Source organism: Neolamprologus multifasciatus, chromosome 11, assembly GCF_963576455.1.
Source record: "Neolamprologus multifasciatus chromosome 11, fNeoMul1.2, whole genome shotgun sequence".
NCBI lineage: Eukaryota > Metazoa > Chordata > Actinopteri > Cichliformes > Cichlidae > Neolamprologus > Neolamprologus multifasciatus.
Window position 1 is genome coordinate 20,849,541 of NC_140449.1, and position 21,667 is coordinate 20,871,207.

Genomic DNA, 21,667 nt, shown 5'->3' on the forward strand with positions numbered 1-21,667 from the left:
GTGCAAGATTACAGAGGAAATGAGGAAAGCTCATAATGTAGTATCCTGTAAAAACAACAACAACAATAAAAAAAAACATGAAAACTATTTTAAGCTCCTGAGAAATCATAATCTTCCCACTTTATTTACTCAGATCAAGATCTTTGGGTGTCTTTTGGACGTTCTGAAGGGCAAAAAGAGGAGAAAACGTCTCCAGGGCGAGCTGCAGCCCTCCCCCATCTTGTAACCGTTTCTGTGGTAGCGTCCTCCTTTGTGGGTCATTATGGAGGACAACACATTGTGAGATATACAATCTAACGCCACTAGATAGCACTGTTAGCTCAAGCTGATGTTAATCAGCTTGAGCTAACCCCCGTCCCCTTATAGTAAACAAAGCAAGAAGGAGGTCTTTAAGCTGAGACACCACGAGCATTCAGGGTTTAGTACTAGTAGACATAAAATGCTTTTATTATTATGGATACAGAGGCAAAAAGTTTGAGCTGACATTCTATGGCGTTGAGTTATCACTGTTTTTTTTTGTTTGTTTTTTTTAAGCACATTATCAGAGGCAACAGGCAAAGGTTACATGTCATGCAAACTAGATAAATAACTCTTTACGTGTACCTTTGCTATAAAGTTAATCATCCACTGGCAATAATGTAGTGCTCTTAGTTTAAAAAAGGAAAGAGGGAAAAATATACATACAGTATGTAAACAGTCAAAGAAATTGCACTTTCTTGGCTTGTTATTAGAAGCCACACTACTGAAAGAGAGCAGAAATGTAACACTGGAAAAACTAAGTCACTGTCACTGATTGTCTGACCAAAAACAAAAGTAACGCTCGGCTAAAAAAAGTCAAATAAAAACAACCAATAAAAGAAAACCCAAACAAACCAAACAGACAAGTTATGTCCTACAAAAAAACAAAAAACAAAATAAATCATATACAATCATAGTCAACTTTAAGGAAAAATGTCTGATATATTGGTCAGCTGTATAGTTTCTTAAAAACATCTTAGTAAAATGAAAGGTTTATTAACTTTCATGTATAATCCAGACTGTATTGTGTATAATACTAATTTTACACGCTACTGCTGACAGAAAGAAAACAGGTCTCTCGATGTACTGTACATTCACACGTAACTAAACGCTTATGTTACTTCCAATAAGTGGATTAGCCCGATGTTCCTAAGATGAGAACAAACTACTTTGCATCTGTACAGAAAAATGACCTCCAATCCTCAAATATTCACAACTTTTTTTTGTTTTGTTTTTGTTTTGTTTTTCTTAAAAAGGAAGTTCTTATATAGTCCTTATCAGAGGAGATATTGCTTTTAAAGACTGCATGAGTTCGCTTAGGTACGTACACAAGACAACATGGCACTTCTACAGAGCATTTGGGGCAAATCGATTCTCATTCCCTTTCCGCTCTCCTTCCTCCCTCCTGCTGAGGACATTCTGATTGTCAATGCTCTGAAGCAAAGAGTGAAACATTCTCAAAGGCAGTCTGAAGTAAACACAAACACTTTTTACACGTCCACCTCTCCTCCCTCAGAAGCAATACTGAAAATAGTTAACAATAAACATTCCTATCGTGAATATATTTCGTCCATTTCTTTTAGCGGACACGACTCGAGCTGTCTTTTTTTTTTCTCCAAAAAATAACTTCTTTCTTAAAACCTCATTAGAAATTCTCTTGCAGCGATGCCAAAATTCCTATCACTAAGCCCACCCCCTCCCCTGCCTATTCACTGGTACATAGCAGACACTGTCTTGATAAAGTGAAGAAAACCCCCTAACACTGTCTCGACAGCTTTTAACTGGCTCACGTCTCCTCTCGTGTCATTTTCCCAAAGGTGCAATGTGACTTTGAAAGCTTACCAACTAAATGAGCGTTCAATTTTGACCTACTTAGGGCCCAGGCTACATTTTGTATTGCTCTGGGCAGCCTGCGAGCTCCTCGTCTCTTGGAAACGTCGGAGCTGAAATGCTGAGTACCATATAAGTCCATATCCAAACTCCCCTGCAATGTCCGTCTTTCCCAAATTTGCTTAAGGTGCTGAAGTAAGAGCAATCAAAGTGTACAGTATGTGTGTGTTTATAGTGTGTCCACTCAGCATACATACAGTCTTTAGTGTGCTTGTTCAATCAGCACTAGTGCAAATTCATTTCAGCTGGTCTGTTTCTTTCTTTCTTTTTCTTTCTTTCTTTCTTTTATACGGGACAGTCTATCTCTGTTTCTCTCATCCCTCACCGCTCGGACAAAAGATGTGTTGCCATGGTTTCATCCTTGATGCGGATGCCCTTCAGAAAGCTAGGTTCAACACACTCATCTGTCAGCGTTTGAGATGTCTTTCTTTTGCATTTTCAGCTGGTATAATTCGCCAGATCTCGTCTCCTTTTTCTCATTTCTTCTCTGCGGGACTGCCATTGTTAACAGCAGCGTTGTGACATCAGTTCATCTGTCCAATGGTGGGTCCTGGTCCCTTTCTCAGAGTGGTCCCACCTACACAAAAGAAAAGATACTGTCAGCTAAATAGTACACATACTTCTGGCTTCTGCTTCAGCGGCAGACGTTTCACTTACCCCCTCTTTTTAGCTTATGAATGCTGCAGGTTCAAAAGTAAATCATTCAGCCGTTTCCTCCTCTGTTCTCTGCTGCAAACTTCTCCTTCCCCTTGTTTTTCTTCCTCTCCCTCCTCCTCATGTCTGCTGTGGGTTTTGGTGGGCTGGAGTGAACAAGTATGCACAGTTAATTTCAAAAGCAGATTTTTTATCCTTGTGGAATTTTTGCATTGTTAATATATATATATATTTTAATGTTTGTAGATTTGTTGACTCACACAGGGGCTGGCAGTGAACGAGCTGGAGGTGTCCTGACTTTGGTGGGGGGGGTCACTGCTGATAACCGTCACTTCCACCCCCACTGGATGATCTGAGGGTCAAAGGCCAAAGAGTTTTCTGTATGTTAGTGAAGGCGACGTAGGAGGGAATGAAAACTGCGCTCGTTTCTTTTACAGAAATGTCTGTAATTATGCAAGTGTCCTTATTTCCCCTTGATTTCTATCTGCAATCAGTCATGGAGTCTTTGATGGAAACTGTGTGTGGTTTCACTGTTAATGGGGAAAGTTGATGCCTGCTGGGTTCTTGGACACCAGCGGTAGATGACAGAAATGGGGAAACATTTCTGCAGGCTGAATTCTGTGGTTGGAAAACCACTTAGTTTTTGTTGCTGAGTATGATATGCAGAGACAAGCCAGTTGTGAGGACGGCGGTCTGTACGGCACACACGTACACATACATGCACACGTGGAGGAAAAGACACAACACAAGACGCCGAAAGAAGTCTGAACGGTAAAAATGAAAATGTATAGAGTTTAAACCACATACACGGGGGCATACACGAACACCTACAGAAACAAAAACTAACACACACACTTGCTTCATGGACCTGACTTGATGTGGCTGTCGTCCCCATTGGCTCCTTCACAGGACAGATGTCGTGAGTCGCCCTCCTCTCCCTCCCCCTCTGCGTCTCGTTCTCTCTCCCTCTCTATTCTCATCCGGATTTGTCTGTCTCTCACCAGCTCCCAGTTCCTCACAAGGAACACATGGTGCTTCACCACAAAGCTCCTGGCCCGGCACAAATGGAGAAACATTAACTGCTGACATTAGTTCAATAATATCGTAACAAATAGTTTAATGTGAAACGCGAATCGTCGTGTACTTTCCATACCTCTCGCTGCTGGTCAAAGGCTCCATGTCGAGGTGCGGGAACAAGCTGGTAATGTCACTGGAGCTCTCCTCCTTTACAATAAATGCAGAGACGCGCGTAAGCTTCGGGACAGATTATTGCAAAAACATTCATCACTGGAATCAAATAACCACGAGCCACAAAAAACTCACCGCTGTCTGCTGAGATGATGCAGTCCTCTCTTTCAGCCGGCCTGAGTGAATCAGAGAGAAAGAAACACGGTAAGAAAGAAATTATCCGGCAAGTCCGCTAAACCTGACGACATCTAACAACTGCTGTAACACTGTAATAGCGGCAACTCACAGTAACGCCGCTTCCTTTTCAGGGGGACAGCAGGCTGTCGGTGAAGCTGTAACCAAACAACATGAAAGTTAGATCCAAGGACATTTTTTTAAAAGCTTGTGCCCTGCAAACTCTGACCTGGTGTGACTGTACCTGGTTGTGCTGCCAGAGCCACATCACATCATAGGGCAGCTGGAAATGAATTCTTTTTAGCCTCAGGTACTTCCCTGAAGAAGATAAAGTGAGCTTAGCTGCATTACTACAATAACATAGTACACACTAGCAGTGTTTACATTTTCTTATATACTCACCGACATGGATGGGAGCAGGTAAAAGGCTGTACTCGTTCTCCCCTGGCGTGTACTCCATGTTCTCTTTGCAGTTCTTCTGGGTTTGGGAGGGGGGACTAGGAAAGATGCATAATAAATATTTAAACAAACAAACAAAAAATAAAAAACAGATAATGGAAAAAAAAAACCATTATAATAGTTTGTTTATGGATTCAGTCAACTCACTCTGTAGTTTTGTAATCATCAGAGTAAAGACCTGCCCTCAGGAATTTCTTCCTGGGAGGACCATCGGCCTTTTCCTCTCTTTGGATGGTTACCGGTTGGGACGGAGCCTGGTCGACGTCTGACTGGCTAAAACATTCAGGGAGGGCGTCGCACTCGGATTTATCCTCAGCGACACTAAAAAGGAAAGCACAAAGAGAGAGATAGAATGATAGAGAGGGAAAAGAAAGAGAGAAAGGCACTGGTTTAGCACACAGTGCTGAAAACGATGGGTTAATAGGACAGTAGTGAGTGGTTGTATTGAATTTTCAAGTCAACCAGCTCAGGTGTTTACCTCTGATGACAGGGCGAGTCACTGTGTTTTCTCTTCCGTCCTCTCTTCCTCTTGGCCTGCAGCTCCGACTCCGTCACCTGCTGCGCCGTGTCGCCTCCTCCCCTGTCTCTCTCTGGCAGTCTTTCTTCTGTTCTCCCTCCCACTTCTCTCTCATCTCTGATGTGGCTGTGTCCTGGCAAGATTTCAGGTGAGGACATGGACGGCGTCGCAGATAAGTGCGCGGGGGAGGACACAGAGGAGGGCAGCGGGTGCTTCCTGGGCCGTCCTGGCCTTCTTTTGTTCTTCAGCGCCGCGCTGTCTGACGTTGGCACACTTTTCTGCTGCCCTCGGCTTCTCGAGTCACCTTGTAAACCTGAAGTCATCGAAATAACAAGGGGTGGGGGGAGGGGGGGCAGTCGGAGGCATGAGGGGAGGGGTGGGGTGTAAGTGGTGGAGAGGAAATGAGACAGATGTGGATCTGTGATTGAGCCGGCAGGAGGTGTGAGGTGAGGCCAGTCTAGGCTGAGTCATGCACATAGGCCGCACATTAGGTGAGTCACAACATTTCCTCTGACCATTTCACTTCTGGGAAACACATTAAAAGTAATTTATGCAAGCCACAAAAAACAAGGACAAGAAAAACAGACATAAACACGGTGCATCATGCATACTTTTTCAGTGAGCATGCACAAATATGCACTAAGCACACTATTTATTTTTACAAATTCGGTTACTGTGAAATACAACCCCAGAAAGCTCAGCAGCTACAGACGGCGAACGGATGTCAAATGTATTCCTCCGCTTGCAAAAACATTTTTCCTTTGCCCCCCGTCTGACCTCTGTGCTATTCCTTTATCCATCTCTCTGAGGTCATTCGTCTTTTTGTTCCATTTTCCACTGCCAGTGACAAGACTGACCACTCTTTCCTTATTGGATTTTTCCAAGTCAAATAGGCCTTGTTGGCCAGCAGTGAGGGATAGGCCAATCTTTAAATAGCCAATCTGGTGGTTAACTAATGACTGTTCTCACTGGGTAGCCCTAGGCTGCAACAGCGTGTGGTTCACTGCCGACCAGGAAGATTTCAAAGATTTTCTGGCAGATTCCCATCAAGACGCTGCTCTCCTGCTATAACACTTTATAAAAATTCCAGCAGATAGTGGTTGCTGAGAGGCTGTGTGTTTGTGTCAGGCATCGTCTCTCGCACAGCAGAGAGAGTCTGAAATTAGCTATAAAAAGAATGGAGTCTGATTTCCTCTCAAACACCCTCCAGGCTTTTGATGCGTGGCTTAACAACACCTGAGAAAAAGCAGCGCTGTCCCTATACTGGGGACACTACTGGTAGCACAGTTTCATCTCCACATTGCACAAATATAAAAATCTGTCATACCGTGTAAGTGGAAAGGAGCTCTTGGCATAAATCTTATTCACTCAGCTAGCTGTCATGATTTGCTTGCTGCTGTCATATTTCAGTGGTAGATACATTTGATGATAGATTCCCTGCTTTATCTAGATTACTGTCAGTATCCTATATATTCATATTCTCCGCCATTGACACAGTAGCAGAACACAACAGCCTATTCACAAAACTCAAAATGCTCTCAGTGGAGATTTCTGTAGCATTCATCAGCACAGAGTCACGCTGTCATGCGATCACAGTCTCGCACTGATCGATCGGGTGAAAGCAAAGACTTGTCAGAGATCAAATCATTCATGCACCCTCACCTGCGTCTCTCCTCTCTGTCCACGCCGGTTCGTGTCTCCTCCACGACCTCTCTACACTTCCTTGATTCCTAATGGCCAATCCACTGCTCAGACCCCTCCCTCCTGTTGCCATGGCAGCAGACGTGAACAGGTTGGTGTGTGTCGGCGATGGGGACGTCCTGTACAGGTGCGACTCTTGAACATCCTCGTCCCCATCTTCGTCCTCGCCGTCCGACGCGATCAGTCTTCCTGCATGCTGGTCTCCGGTGAAGCCTCTCCAGCTGGGGTTTGAGTTTCCGAACGCTGTAGCTCCCAGACTCCCAAATTTCGCCCAGCTCTGACCCAGGCCGCCCCATCCTCCTCCGAATGAAGACAGGTGAGAGGATCCCAGCCCCAGTGACGTGAGCGAAGTGTGTTTGTACCTGTCTGCGGACGATGACGATGAGGCAGCGGCAGCAGCGGCAGCGGCAGCAGCGACAGCGGAAAAGGAATCATTTCCATTCTCACGCAACCAAGTTGATTCTTTACCCAGCATGCTCCCTGTTCCCCTTGCCACTTTCCTTCCTCCTTCTCCTTGCCCCAAAACGAACCCCAACCTTGACTTTGAGCAGGCCAGCCCCTCTCGTTCCACTCCATCTTCCTCCTCGTCCTCGTGTATCTCCTCCTCCTCGTCCACGTCTCGTTCGCAGTGCCTGTGACGATGTTTATGTTTGTGTTTGTGTTCACTCCTCCCGCAGCCGTAAGAGAAGCCGGATGTGAACCCTGAGCCCAGGTGTGGCCGTCCTCCACCGCCTACCCCGATATCCCCTTCGATTTCCCCTCCTAAAGCTCCCTCCCTCAGAAGCCTACTCCTCCGCCTGTGAAACCTAGGTGGATTAAGGAGAAAGTGGGCGTGGTGGGGCTGATGAGGGGCATACTGGTGGGGAGATGGAAGCGTGTAGGAGGGGAGGTGGTGGTAAAGTGTTGTGGTTGTAGGATAGCTGTTGTAGAAGCCCATATTCTCAATGGTCTCCTGAAACTTTGAAGGGCAGCCGCATTGCCTGCGGTCTGGCTTTCTGTTGCAGTGGCAAGGGTAGAAAGGCTGCGGGGAGAACGTGGGATTAGCAGAGAAAGATGACGGGTGAGGAGAGTAGAAGCCATTTAGATTGATCCTGAAAATGTTGGAGCGGTGGGAAGAGGAGGAATGATGTCGCCTTCCTCCGGCAGCATTCGCACTCCCATCAAAGCCTTGTCCCAGTCCTGTCCTCGCCCAGCTACGCCGTCCGATATGTACCTCGCTGAACTGACTGATTAAATCTTCGAGTTCGGCCAGGAACTCTGGGTCCTGCATGTGCAGCTGCTGGTGCTTCTTCTTGTGTTTATTTTTCTGTCTCTTCAGTGCATTGTGCCCAACACAGGAATAATAGTCCGAATGAGTGCACTTGTTGTGTCCTGGACAGGGGCAGGGACACAAGCAGGTACAGGAAGGAGAACAATCGTAATCCCTGCGCCTGTGTCGATGTCGGTCTCTGTGCCGCTCCATGGTATTTGAGTTGGCCATGGGGTTGGTGTGTCTGGGGATGTGAGACAGAGGCGAAGAGACTGGAGAGGGACAGTCCATGATGGAAGAAAGGTGCCTTTGACCACCTAGAATCGCTCCTGACCCCTGACCCATCCTCAACACGCCCCGAGGTCCCCTCATCTCCCCTCGCTCAGAGACGCTGTTGTTGTCTGTTCCGATCCCGCTGTCGCTGGGCAGGGTCTCTTCACTGTGTGATTCACTCCTCGGGGATGGGGTGGCCTCTTTCAGGTGGCCAGGAGAGCCAGGTGTGTGATGCAGTGGAGGGGTGGGGCAAGAGAGCTTACATGAAGACTGGTGAAAGGGGAAGTGATACCTTCCCTGACATGGACAGCTCTTCTTCACAAAGGGAGAGAGCGATGAGGAGGAGGGAGGACGGGGGGAGGTACAGGAGGAGGATGGGGAGGGGAGGGAGAAGGGGTGAGGAAAAAGTAGGGAGGATGTTGGTTCTGCGAGGCTGCCCTCACTGTAAGGACTCTGGGCCCCGCTGGAGTGAGTAAGAGATGGGGAGGGAAACGGGTGAGACGGAGGAGGCTGGGGTTGGTTAGTCGAGAAGAGAGAAGTTTCTGAGGGACTGGTAAACAGAGAGGAGTGAGTGGAGTTCTGGGAGTTTGAATTTAGGTTGGCGGTTTGGGATTTAGGCTTGCGTCCTCGCCTCTTGCCCATGTAGATGGTCCCCCTCTTGCTCACATTGATCTGAGGGCCTAGCTTACTCCCAAAGGAGGAGGACAGGGCTGAGAGTGTGTGTACTGTTGTAGCCTCTATCGATTTACACATTCTCTGAGAAGTCTCACCATCTGCTGCCTCTCCTGCCCTTCCTTCCTTTCCTAAATACCCAGACAGCATTACTTTGTGAAATCTCCTCTTCTTTCTTTTCTTCATCTCATTAATCAGCCTCCTGAGCTTTAGCTGCCTGTTTCCCTTTTCAGGGGGGTGAAAATCTTTACCACTCACTGTATGATCAGCGTGATTTAGTGCATCTCCACTCGCCTCCTCAGGGAAAGGTCGTTTGGGAGGCCGGCCACGCTTCTTGGGGCTGGATTTAGACTGAGCCACACACTGCAGTATTGCACTTGGCTCCAGCACAGGGGCTTTCGGAACTCCGTCACAGCCCCGGAGAGGCACCTCAGTTGCGATATCGTTTGGTGTAAGCTGAGGGGGAGGTTCGTCTAAACTAGAGCTGTAGGATTTAGGACGACCCCTTTTTCGGACCGTGTTTATGGGGTTTCTGGAAGAAGGGGGGCTGGAATCTGATGTGGGGTGATTCTGCTTTGGGGGTGGAGGTTTGGTTGCAGAAGACACTGGGGAGGAGCTGCTGGTTAGGGAGCCAGAGGTTGCTGGGTGTGACTCATCACTCTGCTGAATAGTGGCTTTGGCAGGAAGGGGCGTCTTGGTGTTCTGGGTGAAACTCAGTAAAGGATTTTGTAGTGAATCAGAAGGAGCTTCCTGATTTTCCACTCTCTGAGCCCGGTGCACCAGCTTGGTGCAGCTGGGCCTTCTGGCTTTACGTTTTTTGAGCGGTCGGCTATCCTGCTCTTGTGGGGAAGAAGGGGGAGAAATGGGAGAATGGGCAGAAGGCGTGGGCACAGGGGGAGGAGCAGAAGAGGAGGGGTGGCTTGGAGGCACTGTTGAATGTCTCGAGACGTCCTGTTCTTTTGATTTACTCGTGTCACCTGTTGTTGTTGCTGCCTCAGCTTGTTTAACTGACTTGCAACTGTCATCTGTCTTCTCCTTCTCATCTGGTCTGCCTGTATTCACTAATTTGCAGGTTTTATCTAGCTTGCCATTGTCAGCTGTTTCCCCACATTTTGCACTGTTATCCTCTATTCTTTGTCTGTCTGGGCTGAGCTTATCCCTCTTTTTCTCAACCTTTCCTCTGTCATTCTTTAGATCATCCTTCCGTATATCATCACTTCTATGTCGTTCATCCTTTTCTTTGCCATGTCTCGATTTCCCATCCTTCCCTTTGTCCTTTTTCTTCTTCTTACCCTCCTCCTTTTTGCCCTCGTTTTTTGCTTTATCAGCCTCCAGCCTATCTCGCTTCGACTTCTTGTCTTTGCGTTTCTCTTTTTTTGCTTTTCTCTCTTTCTCTCTCTTTTTCTCCAGCGGGTGCTCTACAGAGGGATCGTGACCTTGGGATTGGACAGAGAGTTCCACAGCGGGGGATGACTGCGGTTTTGGGGTAATTGAGGGATAGGAGGGAGATTCTGGCCTGCTCTTATTGGAAAGGCTAAGTTCTTTATGGGAACCAGTGGAGACTGGAGGTCTTGTTGAAGAGTCCATGGAAGAAGTAGAGGTGGAAGTGCTGTGTTTTCCAACTTTGACTTTGGATGAAGTAGGAGTGCCAAGAATGTTAGAGGAGCCTTTCCCATTGGACAGGCCCTTCTGTTTGGTTGTCTGTACCAAACCATTATGCTTCTTGGAGGTGTTTTCATCATTCCTGGTTTCCAGTGGAGACTGCGTCTGGATGCATGGGCTGGAAGGAGTAGTTGAAGCTGCCTGGTCTGTTGTGGGTGAGCAGGGTTTGGGTCCTGCAAGGACGGGCTGGCCATTGACGCTCTGAGATTTGTCTTTCTTCACTCTCTCAGATGAATTCACCTCTGTCTTATCGGCCAGCTTGATAGGAACCTGAGAGATGAAAAAAAGAGAAGAAAGAAAGAAAAAAGCAAATCTCTGTCATAGGCATCTTTTAGTTTGCTGTCAACAACAGTGACGGACAATGAAAAAAAGACAGTAACTAAAATTCTTTTGTTATTGTTCCCCATTAAAAAGGACAGTGAAGATAAAAACGACTCAATCAAGCAGAGAAACGAGGGCACACTGAGGAGGAGAGAGTGGAAACAGGAATGGGGTTGACAAAGAGAGGAGAAATACAAAGGCAGAGAAACGGAGAGGAAGGGAGTGGGACAGGGACAGAGGGGGAGTGAAAGATAAATGAGAGCAGGTAGAGAAAAGAGGGGATGTAAAAATAGAAGAGAGGGACAGATATAGAGAGCCAAGCAGAGACAGAAAGAGAGGGAGAGAAAGCCTTGCTATTGGTGGCTATAAATTGCCACTAATACAGATGAGAAGGCTTGACATTTCATACTTGTTCTGTAATTTTGGTATGCTGTAGCTTGAGTGGCGTTTGTGCAGCTAAAGCTATAAGCTTTCCCTTGGGTGATTGTCATAAGGACTGATGGGCCAGTGTCTGTAATAACTCCAAGCGGTTGCCGTGCTGTTGTCCTATTTATAGGTCTGTTTTTTAAAATGCACTGCTTGAGTTTCAGGATTGAGACAATGGCTATTAGATAGATATTACAAGTGAGCTCAATGCTGGGTGATTTTGCACCGCATCAAAGACTCTATGAGAATGGTGGTTAACTGTAAAAAGCCTAAACAAAGCACAAAGGTGCCATTTTTCAAGCTAACTTCAGCTAATTGCAGATTTATTCAGATTCAGATCAACTTTATTAATCCCCCCAAAAAAGGGCAATCTGTTGGCAGCTGACATGAGGAACGCTGCACATATGTGAGGCACACTGTCCTTGTCCTTAACTTACCTGTTTGGCAGACTTCGTCCCTTGGCTGGTTACGACAGGGACAGAAGCCGGGCTGGAAGCTGTAGAAAATGTCGGTGACAGCGACAGTGACTGTGATGACGAAGACAACAACGGTATTGATGATGTAACTGGTGGTGAAGCAGCAGATGCAGTTTGTTTGGATGTGGTCTGGACAGCATCCAAGCCTGAGTGTTGCTCTCTGTTTGCTTCGTCTGGGGCAGAGCAGGCTTTACTCTGCTGGCCCGCTCCCCCTCCTTCTCCATCGCCCTTTAGCAAACCCCCCCTGCCTTGTCTCTGATAGGTCCTGATGGTGGGCTTGCAGACGTAGCTCTCCAAGATCTTGGGCGGTTTCTTGGTGCGCTTGGTTTGGAGACCAATTCGGACTCTTACATTCCCCTCGGGGCAGCTGGCCTCTCTGCCAGATAGCTGAAGCTGTTGCTGCCCCACGCTGCCACAGCGCCCCTCGATGAGCAGCTCCAGCACTGCCCCCTTGTCTCCTTCTCTCTTTCTTCCTCCTCCCTTTTTCTCCTCCTCCTTTTTTCCCACTGCCTCGCCATTCTCTACCTCCCCTCTCCTCTTTTTCTCTGCCACTTGGTCCTGCTCAGAGTCTTCAGGTGCAGAGGCGGGGTCCAGAGTGGAGGCTGTGGTCGGAGGGGTTCCCCCCTTCACTCTCTGGTCCATCAGAGAAGTCGGGGGGAGAAGTAGGATGCTGTGAGGTTACCAGTATAACACTTTTAAATGACTCCACTGGGGTTGGTGGTGTCAAGGGTGAAGAGCAGAATGCAGGTGTCGATCACAAGGGTCACAAAAAAAAAGATCCAGTAAGAGTCCAAGTGCAGCTCTGTACCTTCATCCGGCAAGGGAAGGTCTCTCTGATGTCCTTTACAGTTACACTGAGACAGAGTAAAAGGCAGAAGGAAAGTGGAAGAAAAGACAGAAAGATAGAGAGGCCAGTGATTAGTCATTTCAGTGAGCTAAGATGTTGAACAGCAGCAGTACAGGAATTGAGGGGAAAGTCCCCTTCCTGCAGGCAGCTGTAGCGAGGTGCTAAAGTCTGTGTCCACAGAGATGATCTCATCATCCAGAAAACCCAGGAGGCCAATCAACGTTGCTGATTCCCAGAATGTCGGCACTAACTGGAAGACTGACTTACATTCCCCCACAAGAAACAGCCTGAGCTAGTTCACTCCGACAATCCGCAAATATCGATGGAGCTAAAAGGCAGCGAACACACCCCAAACCTCTACACTTTTCACTTATGTCGTAATCCTTCCCGTGTCTCTCCGCAAATCAATCTATCAATCAATCAGCTTCTGGCTAATTCAAACACTTGATCCAGTCTCCTCCCCTGCTCTCTCCACTGTCTTTGCGCCTTCTGTTCTCAGCTACTCCCACAAGCACTCCTCCTCCCACCCTTCCCGCTGCTGTACTTTCTTTTCTCTCCGAAACTCCCCTTTTCATGTTTGGCAGTAAGCTTTTGCATGCATTCTCTATTAGTCCCTCCACTCTCTCTCTCTCTCTCTCTCTCTCACTGTGTGTGTGTGTAGACCACACAGTAAAATGGTCAACTCATACACTGTATCCATGTTAATCAGAACCATATTTCCTCTTCCTTGTCGTTCTTTTCCTTCTCTCCAACTTAAATCTCTCCATTCACAGTCCGACTGTTCCCCTCCTCCCCTTTCAGTAGTGGTAACACAAATCCGTAGGAAAGGGTAAAACTTATTTTTGGAAAGGAGCGCAAATTCCTCCTCCTCCCATTGCTTCCTCTAAGTCAAGTAAGCTTTTCATTGACCCCGATTGTAAATGGCTTTTTAATGTGACATTATAGTGAAGTAACACACCCTAAAATAACATTCTCCTCACCAGGAAAAAACTTTCACTCTCATTCGTGGCGTTTCCAGACCGCTTTTCAACGTGTCGAAGGGAAGCAGCATCTTTCTGTCATGCTTCCTTCATTATTCGCTCTCCCTCATTAAGGGAGACGCTCATCCATTGTCTAATAAAACACACCCGGGCAAGCATTCTTGCAGCTCTCTCCTGAGCGCCTCTTATGAAATAGCTCATCTGTCTCTCAGCGCTCTGAACTGCCCCCTTAGACTTACGAGAGCATCTCAGATAATGTTTTCATTTAAGAGCTCAGTGGGCTATCTCTCGTGCCTCTTGGTCCCTCCACACCCAAACCCTTCCCTCGAATCATAGAAGCTCAAATCAACATCTGTTCCAGTAACCGCTGTTATGTAACAGTTTTGGAAAGCATTTCCAAGACCAGTCCTCCTTACAATGAAAGAAAATGAGCGTAGAGGTGGACAGTGGTCCTCTTGAACTTAACTGCGGCAACTTTTATTATCAAGTCCACTCCAGAAGCCTGTACGGAGGGGCTGTGAGCACAAGCAGTATGAGTTACAAACCAGTTTGTGAAAACTCGCCATAAGAGGAGAGCCAGAGTGGCAGGTTTTCAGACTTAAAAGGGCAAGCCCATTCAGCATCAGTCAGAGTGCATACTAATGGCTTTTTATAGTCTCCAGAACTATACCTCTCACACATAACTCAAAATTATTCTAACATTAGACCAGAAGCTATTTCCAGTGACAGGATGATGGGTTGACTTGACACTGTAGTCAGTGCGGTGGCTCGGGAGCGCCGAAGCAACGATTAAATCATGATAATGGCCCACCATATTTCCAGCCATCATCACCGTCCCATGACAGCGTTATCATCGATAACTACAACACTATTATCATCTGCCTGACAACAGCATGAGCCCAGCTGGAAATTGGGCCCCTGTGATGGCATCTGAAATCACTGAACCACGAAGCCTCGCGGTAAGCGTACGGGGAAGTTTCTCACGTGAGTCCCCCTCCTCAGACGCGCACACGCACACACACTTTCCCTCTAGTTAGTGCGTTGGCCGTACATTGTGTACCCGGGTCGCAGCTGCGTAGGCTCACTGATGTTGCTACTGTAGATACAGTATGGGCAGTGGGGGTGTTACCGCACTGGAGCAACCTATCACTGGTTTACCGAGGACGTCAACAGGAGCTTCCTTCTCCATAATGACTTTGCGCACCTCGGAAAATCACTACCCGCCTGATGCTGTCGCACTTACAAATGATACACACATGCACGTGTTGTTGTTGTCGTCACTCCTGTCTCCTATTTTGAGACATATCGCACATCTACGCGCCCTAAAACATGACCCAGCTGCACGTTTCAAACTCAACATGGAAGTGGGAGGCTACGTAGCACGAAAAAATGTGCTTGCTGGTAGTGTTTGTGCTGGTGCGGATTAGTACCGAGCCACCTTTTTCCTCAGCCCCCCCCTCCCCGCCTCTCCTCTCTCTCGCTCTCTCTCTCTTCTATCTGTCCTCTGCCAGTCCTTCTGCTGGTGTCAGCAACATTGAAATAAGAAATATCACCGTGCGGGGAGAACAGAGGGGAGGGAAACACACTCGGCAACAAGGGATAAAATTAGCGCAAAGCGGATGCACAAAATTCTTAACCTGCTGCGCTTTGAGCCCGCTGATGATGACAGGCCTACACACATTAATACGGACTGCCATGACAAGCAGTAATAAGGCTACGTAGGCTACTTACCCCGAGAGCGCGTCCCAGAGCCAACTGCGTTTAGGCAGGAGGTTAAGGTGTTGCTGTCCTGCTCTCCCCCTTAGCACCAGCGGCGATCCACGGCTTTTTGGTGCATTAGATGTTGCTTTGATTACATAACTAAGGCCAGCGGAGGTTAAAACACCCCCTAAAACCGAGTTTCAGTCCCATCAGAGCGCAGAGCCTACTGTGCAACAACATTGGCGCGGGTGTTTTCATAATCATACAGTCGACGGATCTCCGTCGGCGCGTCTCCGCAGCTAGGTGGCGGACTGGTTACGCTGGATCTTTTTTTTTGCCTACTTCTCTCTCTATCCCCTCTCTCTCTTTCTCGCTCTCTCTCTCTCTCTCGGGGGGGAAAGTTACACCGCTCCCGCCAGTTATAATGGCTCAGATTGTGCTCTCGTATGCGCACAGCCTGCTAACGTGTCGTGGCGACGGGCTGAAGGCTGCAGCTGCGTGTGTGTGCGTGCTTGTGTGTGTGTGTGTGTGCTCGGGGTACAGGGCTGGCAGCGCAGAGGGGTTGTTGGATGTGCGGGAATGCAACTGCGTGGCCATTTTCATGTGGCCAGAGGAGATAAAACGGTGGATACAGCACAGGATCTCATTGCGGTTCATAACAGGCGATCGGGGAGGGATATTTAGGCGCTTAATAAAATGGCGACGACTTGGCGAAAGTAGGCTGCTGGTAGGATTTGGGGGAGCAGCCGAAAAGTTGCGTCGCGTCATGCAATACACGATTCGGCTTTACGCGAGTGGGAGAGGCACGCGGGGATGGTAAAAGTTGATACGTGAGAGCTGTTTACTGCGCGTTTGGTAACATTTCCCCCAAATAATAAAAAGCACACAATGTGGACAGGAAACATTTGCAGAAGTGTGTGTTAATATGAGAACACAGTCATAATTAGTAGTGCTAAAAACAACAGTCACAGATATATAATTACAGTATCGTAATGATTTATTTGGCAGTAGAAGCGGTATATTCTCCAAAGAGTTTAGTCCACTGTTAGGTCCTGATACGCATATAAGATTTGGGGAGCCCTGTGCCTATTCGCTACACACTGTTTACACCGTGACCTCTAAATAACCATTAAACACACTGGAGACTGCACCTGACCGCGCACGTCTGCATGATCCTGAATTTGTTAGTAGCACTAAAAGTCCTGAAAACACGCACCATGTAAGGGCTATGTGACAAAAAGCAGATAGATGTTTGCCCCCGTAAGTTTTAAGTCAATTCCATAAGTCCAATTAAGCACGCAATTTTTTACAAACCAAAAAGTCCTTCAGGCTCTCTGGGCCTCCTGGGAAAAAGTTGTTGTCTGGCCCTTGTGACACAACCGAGTTTTGCTTGTTGTTTTTTTGTTTTTTGTTAAATTCTCTGTCAAACATTATTTCGAATAAAAAGAGTCCAGATTTATTCGACTGATACTGAAGCCAGGATCTCTGTATGTCAGTCAGTTTGATCCAACGCAACCTTATTTTAAATGTTAACGAGAGCGCACGTCTATTTTAGGATCAGTGTACTCGTGATAACGTGAACAATAAATTCGAACTAAAGTCGATCCAGTGATTAAAGTTTAGCAATTGAAATGCTCATTAAATACCTGCATTGGTGCGAATGACTAGAAAAAACGAGAGCAAAAGAAAATCAACGCGGAACTGAATTTATGCTCAAAAAGTCGCATAAAAACTTTGATCACATTGAGATAGACAAATATCAGAGTCCTAGAGATGCTTAGAGACACAAACCTCCATGTCTATAAGATGCCTATAGCATGTATGCATAATGAGAGCGTAAGCTTTCAAGATTGTTCACAACAAGCACTAAAGGTAAGAGAAATATGCTTTGCACACTTAATTTAATCAGCAATAAGGTTTTGTTGCTGTCGTTGCGATAAAAAAGTGAATACTTGATCCGTTTCAAACACCTGCATAAGTTCTAAATGTTCAGAACCTTTCATTGTCAAACTCATTATAAATTAGGTGATAACGTAGGGCATTCTTAGTTAATTACTAAAGAAATGAGCATTGCCATACAGAAAATTTGGTCTTTCATGGGAGCAATTTTCCTGTGATTGTGGGTAGATGTTATGTTTGAAAAGATTATTATTCATTTGCCACGCGAATCTGCACCACAGAGCAAAAAAATAAAAAATAAAAAAAATCAGCATACTAATTGCAATTCCAATTAATAAAACTAGGAAAATAAATATTTTTTTTATGTTATACAAATACCAAACAGACACAACATACAAGGGCAAATTAGTGAAACTGTGTCCAGGGGAGGACTCTGATACTCTGACCTAAAGGATAAAACATACAGAAGAAATAAAGTCAGAGCTAAAAATATATTGAAGAGTGAAGACAGTGTTGAGAAGATGGAAGAAGTACTTTGAGAAGCTTGTGAATAACGGAAATGAGAGAGAGAGGAGGACAGATGGAGGAAAGTTAGTGGATCAGGAATTTCAGAAGATAAGATTTCAGAAGAGCTGCTATAAAGAGGATGAAGAGTAGAAAGGTGGTTGGTCCAGATGACAAGCCTGTAAAAGTATGGGATGTCTAGGAAAGATGAGAGTGGACTTTTTTTTTTTTACCAGATTCTTTAACACAATCTTGGAGAGTGAGAGGATGACTGAGAAACGGAGAAGTGCATTGGTACTGATTTTCAAGAACAAAGGTGAAGTGCAGAACTGTAGTAACCACACAGGGTTAAAGCTGATGAAATGCACCATAAAGTTATGGGAAAGAGTTGCTGGAGCTAGGATAAGAGGAGAGGTGGGGACATGATGTTTGCTTTGAGGGTGTTGATGAAGAAGTATAGAGAAGGTCAGAAGGAGTTTTACTGTATCTTTGTAGATCTAGAGAAAGCATACAATAGGTTGTCAAGAGAGGAGAAGGAGGCATATCCTCACGCAGGACAAGCACGAGGACAGCAAGACATTGATGAGGTGTGGAGTAGGTGACAAATGGGTTCGGGGTGTCGGAGGAATAACATCTGAAATCATCTCTGAGGCCCTTTCTTGTTTGTAGTTTGGATGGACAGGCTGAAAAATAAGGTAAGACAGAAGTCTCTGTGGACTGATGTTTGCAGGCAACACTGTGGTTTATAGAGCATGGAGCAGGGGAAAGAGAGTCTAGAGTGGTGCAAGTGTGCTCTGGGGAAAAAAGGAATGAAAGCCAGTAGAAACAAGACAAAATAGATGTGTGTGGATGAGAGGGCAATAGAAGGAAAGATGATGCTGCAAGGAGCAGAGGTAGTCAAGGTGGTGACTTGGTGAATTGAAATACATGGGATCAATGATTCAAAGGCACAGACAGTGCACAAGAGAGGTGAAGAATAGCATGCAGAGAGGATGGAGTGAGGGGAGATGAGTCTCTGGGGTGATTTGTGACAGAAGGACAGCAGCAAGAGTGAAAGGGAAGGTTTAGAAGATAGTAGTGAGACTGATGGCAAAGCAAACATAAAGACAAACTAAAACATACAAAATCTCATTTACTTGCAATATATATTCCTATGCAATACACATTTCAATGTGGAGTAAATATCTAAATGACTGTGCAATATTTTTCTCATACTACAGTGGAATTTGGGAAGTACCGTCTCATAGCTGAAACTAATTTACATATTATTTCTTTTCTATATCTTTTTTAAACAAACACAACAACAACAAACAAAAAACCTTAATGTGCACTGTTTTATACACTATAAAGATATATCTTCTATAAAGACATATCTTTATAGTCTATTTATTTGACTTTGACTCTAATCTCTAAAAGTTACCTAGACCTTAGTGTATGTCTCCAAATGGCAAATACACATTTTTATCTTTATCTCTTATGATGTATGGTAGCAGTGACAAAAAGATAGCTGGAGGTGGGAGAGATGCAGATGCTCAGATTTTCACTGAAGAATTAAAAGGATCAGAAATGAGTATATAAACAGGAAAGCGCAGGTTGAGCAGGTGGAGACAAAGTTAGAGAGACAAGGCTGAGATGGTTCGAACATGTGCAGAGGAGGGATATACTGGACAAAGGATGCAGAGTATGGAGCTGCCAGGCAGGAGGAAAAGAGGGAGACCTCAAGATTGGTGGATGTAGTGAAGGAGTACATGCAGAGGGTTGATGTGACAGAGGAGGATGCTAAGGATAGGTTGAGATGGAGACAGATGATCTGCAGAGGTGATCCCTAAAGAAGAACACGAAGTATACTGCATGAGCAAAGATATTTAGCTGATTAATTTCTCATCATTAATATTCATCACGAGCCTTGTAACTTTTTTGTTTAATCTCCAGGCAACTAATCTGATGGTTAACTGAGATTACTGTACTGTTGCTGTTAATCTTACCTAAATCCGGAGAACATGGATACATCTAATACTTTAAAGATCACTGTCTTTACCCTTTATAATCTATTAAACAGTCATAATAACTGTACTTATCAGAGGCCAAACGCCAAAGTCTGATAAACTCCATTTTCCTCATTTGTTGTCGCCTCGCCTCGTGCGGTCTGATTGGCTAAACCACCGCATCACGTCACTTCCTTTGCGTGCAGCATGATGGCGGTGTCCATGACAGGTCTGGCACATTGACATCGGCTCGGTTTGTGCAGTATTTACTCTCCGTGACCGGAGTCTGGAGAGCCTTTTCAGCAGATGACGTTTGTCGAAATCTTCCTCACTGAACATTTAATGAAGTGAGTCGCAGGTGAGCAGCTTTCAGCGTCCGCACGGCTCTGGGTTCGATCCCGTTACTTATTACATACATGTCTGCAGGACGACACAGCTAGCTGTTAGCTAACTGTTTATACAAGGTTACAGGACACTGGTGTGTGTTTATACATCCTGGCGTTTTGAGTTGTTTCTCTCTGTCCACCCTGTTTCAGGTCATGGCTCTTCACAGATTGTCCTTAAGGCTACGGCCAACGGTGAGGATAGGCTTTAGAAACTGCTTCTTCGTAACCTGAACAGTACTTAAATATTTCACGCTATTGTCAAAACTGTCTGATCAAAAATGTTTTTACTAACAGCTGTTGTGGCAAAATGTTGCAGGTAACCCACGTAAGGTCCCTTCACAGCGGTGGACGCAGGCAGCAGCAGGAGGCTGTGGCTGTAGACTCGGAACCGGAACCTTTCTCAGTGTTCAGGACACAGGAGAGCGACCCAGTAAGCAAGACATGAGGCAAAGCTGCCTCTGACACCCAGACAGCTTATGCTCTGAGGCTGAACTGAGCTAGAGTGAAGCAGAAAAGTTGAAAGCTAAAAATGGTTAAAGCAAGATTTCTTTTATTCCAGAACACAGTTTTTAACCAGTGGTTTATGTTGTTATTTATTATAAGAACCAGCCAGAAAAGGCTGCTGTCATCACAGTCAATTGTATCTGGATTCATACTCGGGATACGTGTTGTTGGGATAAGTGTTGAATCATTAGTCTGTTAAACATGTACCTTTTTCCCAGCCCAACATTAACTTAACAAAGAAAAGCAAAACACAAAACAGATGAACAAACCACCACTGCTATTCAACACACTGAAGGGAAAATTATTTAAACACAAATCTTTATTTTTAATTTTTTTTTAAGACTAAAAATCAGCCATAGCAAACAAAAGGTCCAAACTTACCAAAATGAAAGAAAACAAAAAGAAAACACATTATCTTCTATTTCAGGTCAAAAGACTTTACATTTATTAGTGTTTGTTCCTTTTCTTTTTCTTTTTTTTTGTTGTTATTAAGTTGTTATTTTTCTGAATAGAGGAAATTGTGTTTGCTATAGCTGAATTTCTTTTACGTTCAGGTTATGTTGCATAAATGTGTTGCCTTGAAAAGCGATGCACTCACAGAATTTGGTGTCTGTTCAGAACATTTGTCAGTGAGCATTGTCAGTTTTAATTTTACGGTGTTTCATTCTCTCTTCTGCTGTCCTGAAGATTTTTGAACTCGTTCATGACCATTACAGCCAGATTGAGATTTATACGGTGAAAATGGTTACAGGATGGTGGATAAAATGTTGTCATATAGATGACGAGTATATATTTCTGTTTAGGGCAATCTGAGGGGTGCTGAGCAACTGACAAAGATCCAATTTAAAAACATTTTGTTGCAGCTTTTATAGAAATGCGACTGCGTTGCTTATTCTTAAATCGGACATTGGAATTTGTTGTCACTTTAATTGAAATGACTGAAAAAAAGTTTATGATTTTGACCTGCGTTTCCTTCCAGGCATGTCATTCAGAGACGCACATCGGACAGTACTACACTCTGCCCCCTACACATATCCGCACGCTGTTCCCTTCAGGCCTCCCTTGGCGCTATCAGCAACAGGTAAGTTCATCCTTGGATGTGAGATCTACATAGAAAAGTTACAAATGTGACCTTGTTTGTAGATTACAGTGTAGTCTTTCTTAAATTTTTTAAGCAGCAC

The 21,667-nt window shown here is 45.4% G+C and overlaps 2 protein-coding genes across 6 annotated transcripts in view; one reads left to right on the forward strand and one right to left on the reverse strand.

Annotated features, from left to right (window-relative positions):
* Positions 1-418: 418 nt before the first annotated feature.
* Positions 419-17,357, reverse strand: LOC146508319 (uncharacterized). Of its 4 annotated transcripts, XM_085176610.1 has the most exons (14): positions 15,239-17,350; positions 11,642-12,534; positions 6,563-10,727; positions 4,862-5,213; positions 4,531-4,704; positions 4,327-4,421; positions 4,169-4,242; positions 4,037-4,082; positions 3,886-3,926; positions 3,716-3,786; positions 3,431-3,612; positions 2,823-2,914; positions 2,566-2,708; positions 419-2,485 (listed from the first exon to the last, which is right to left on the reverse strand). In XM_085176610.1, the coding sequence occupies exons 2-13, from the start codon at positions 12,320-12,322 to the stop codon at positions 2,580-2,582; spliced, it is 6,102 nt and encodes a 2,033-aa protein (XP_085032736.1). In that variant the 5' UTR covers positions 12,323-12,534; positions 15,239-17,350; the 3' UTR covers positions 419-2,485; positions 2,566-2,579. The 4 variants fall into 4 exon arrangements, 3 of the variants coding, with proteins under 3 accessions (XP_085032736.1, XP_085032737.1, XP_085032738.1); XR_014876730.1 differs by lacking the exon at positions 419-2,485 and having other exon boundaries at positions 2,690-2,708; positions 3,418-3,612; positions 15,239-17,354; XM_085176611.1 differs by lacking the exons at positions 419-2,485; positions 2,566-2,708 and having other exon boundaries at positions 3,416-3,612; positions 15,239-17,354.
* A 2,418-nt stretch (positions 17,358-19,775) lies between these two features.
* Positions 19,776-21,667, forward strand: part of dap3 (death associated protein 3) — a 6,755-nt gene continuing 4,863 nt past the window's right edge. Inside the window, exons 1-4 of one of the 2 annotated variants that reach the window (XM_085176622.1) lie at positions 19,776-19,954; positions 20,133-20,174; positions 20,299-20,412; positions 21,466-21,567. In XM_085176622.1, coding sequence (XP_085032748.1) covers positions 20,136-20,174; positions 20,299-20,412; positions 21,466-21,567 — 255 coding nt within the window. In that variant the 5' untranslated portion in view covers positions 19,776-19,954; positions 20,133-20,135. The remainder of the gene's footprint in view (positions 19,955-20,132; positions 20,175-20,298; positions 20,413-21,465; positions 21,568-21,667) is intronic. The other variant, XM_085176624.1, reaches the window with a different exon arrangement.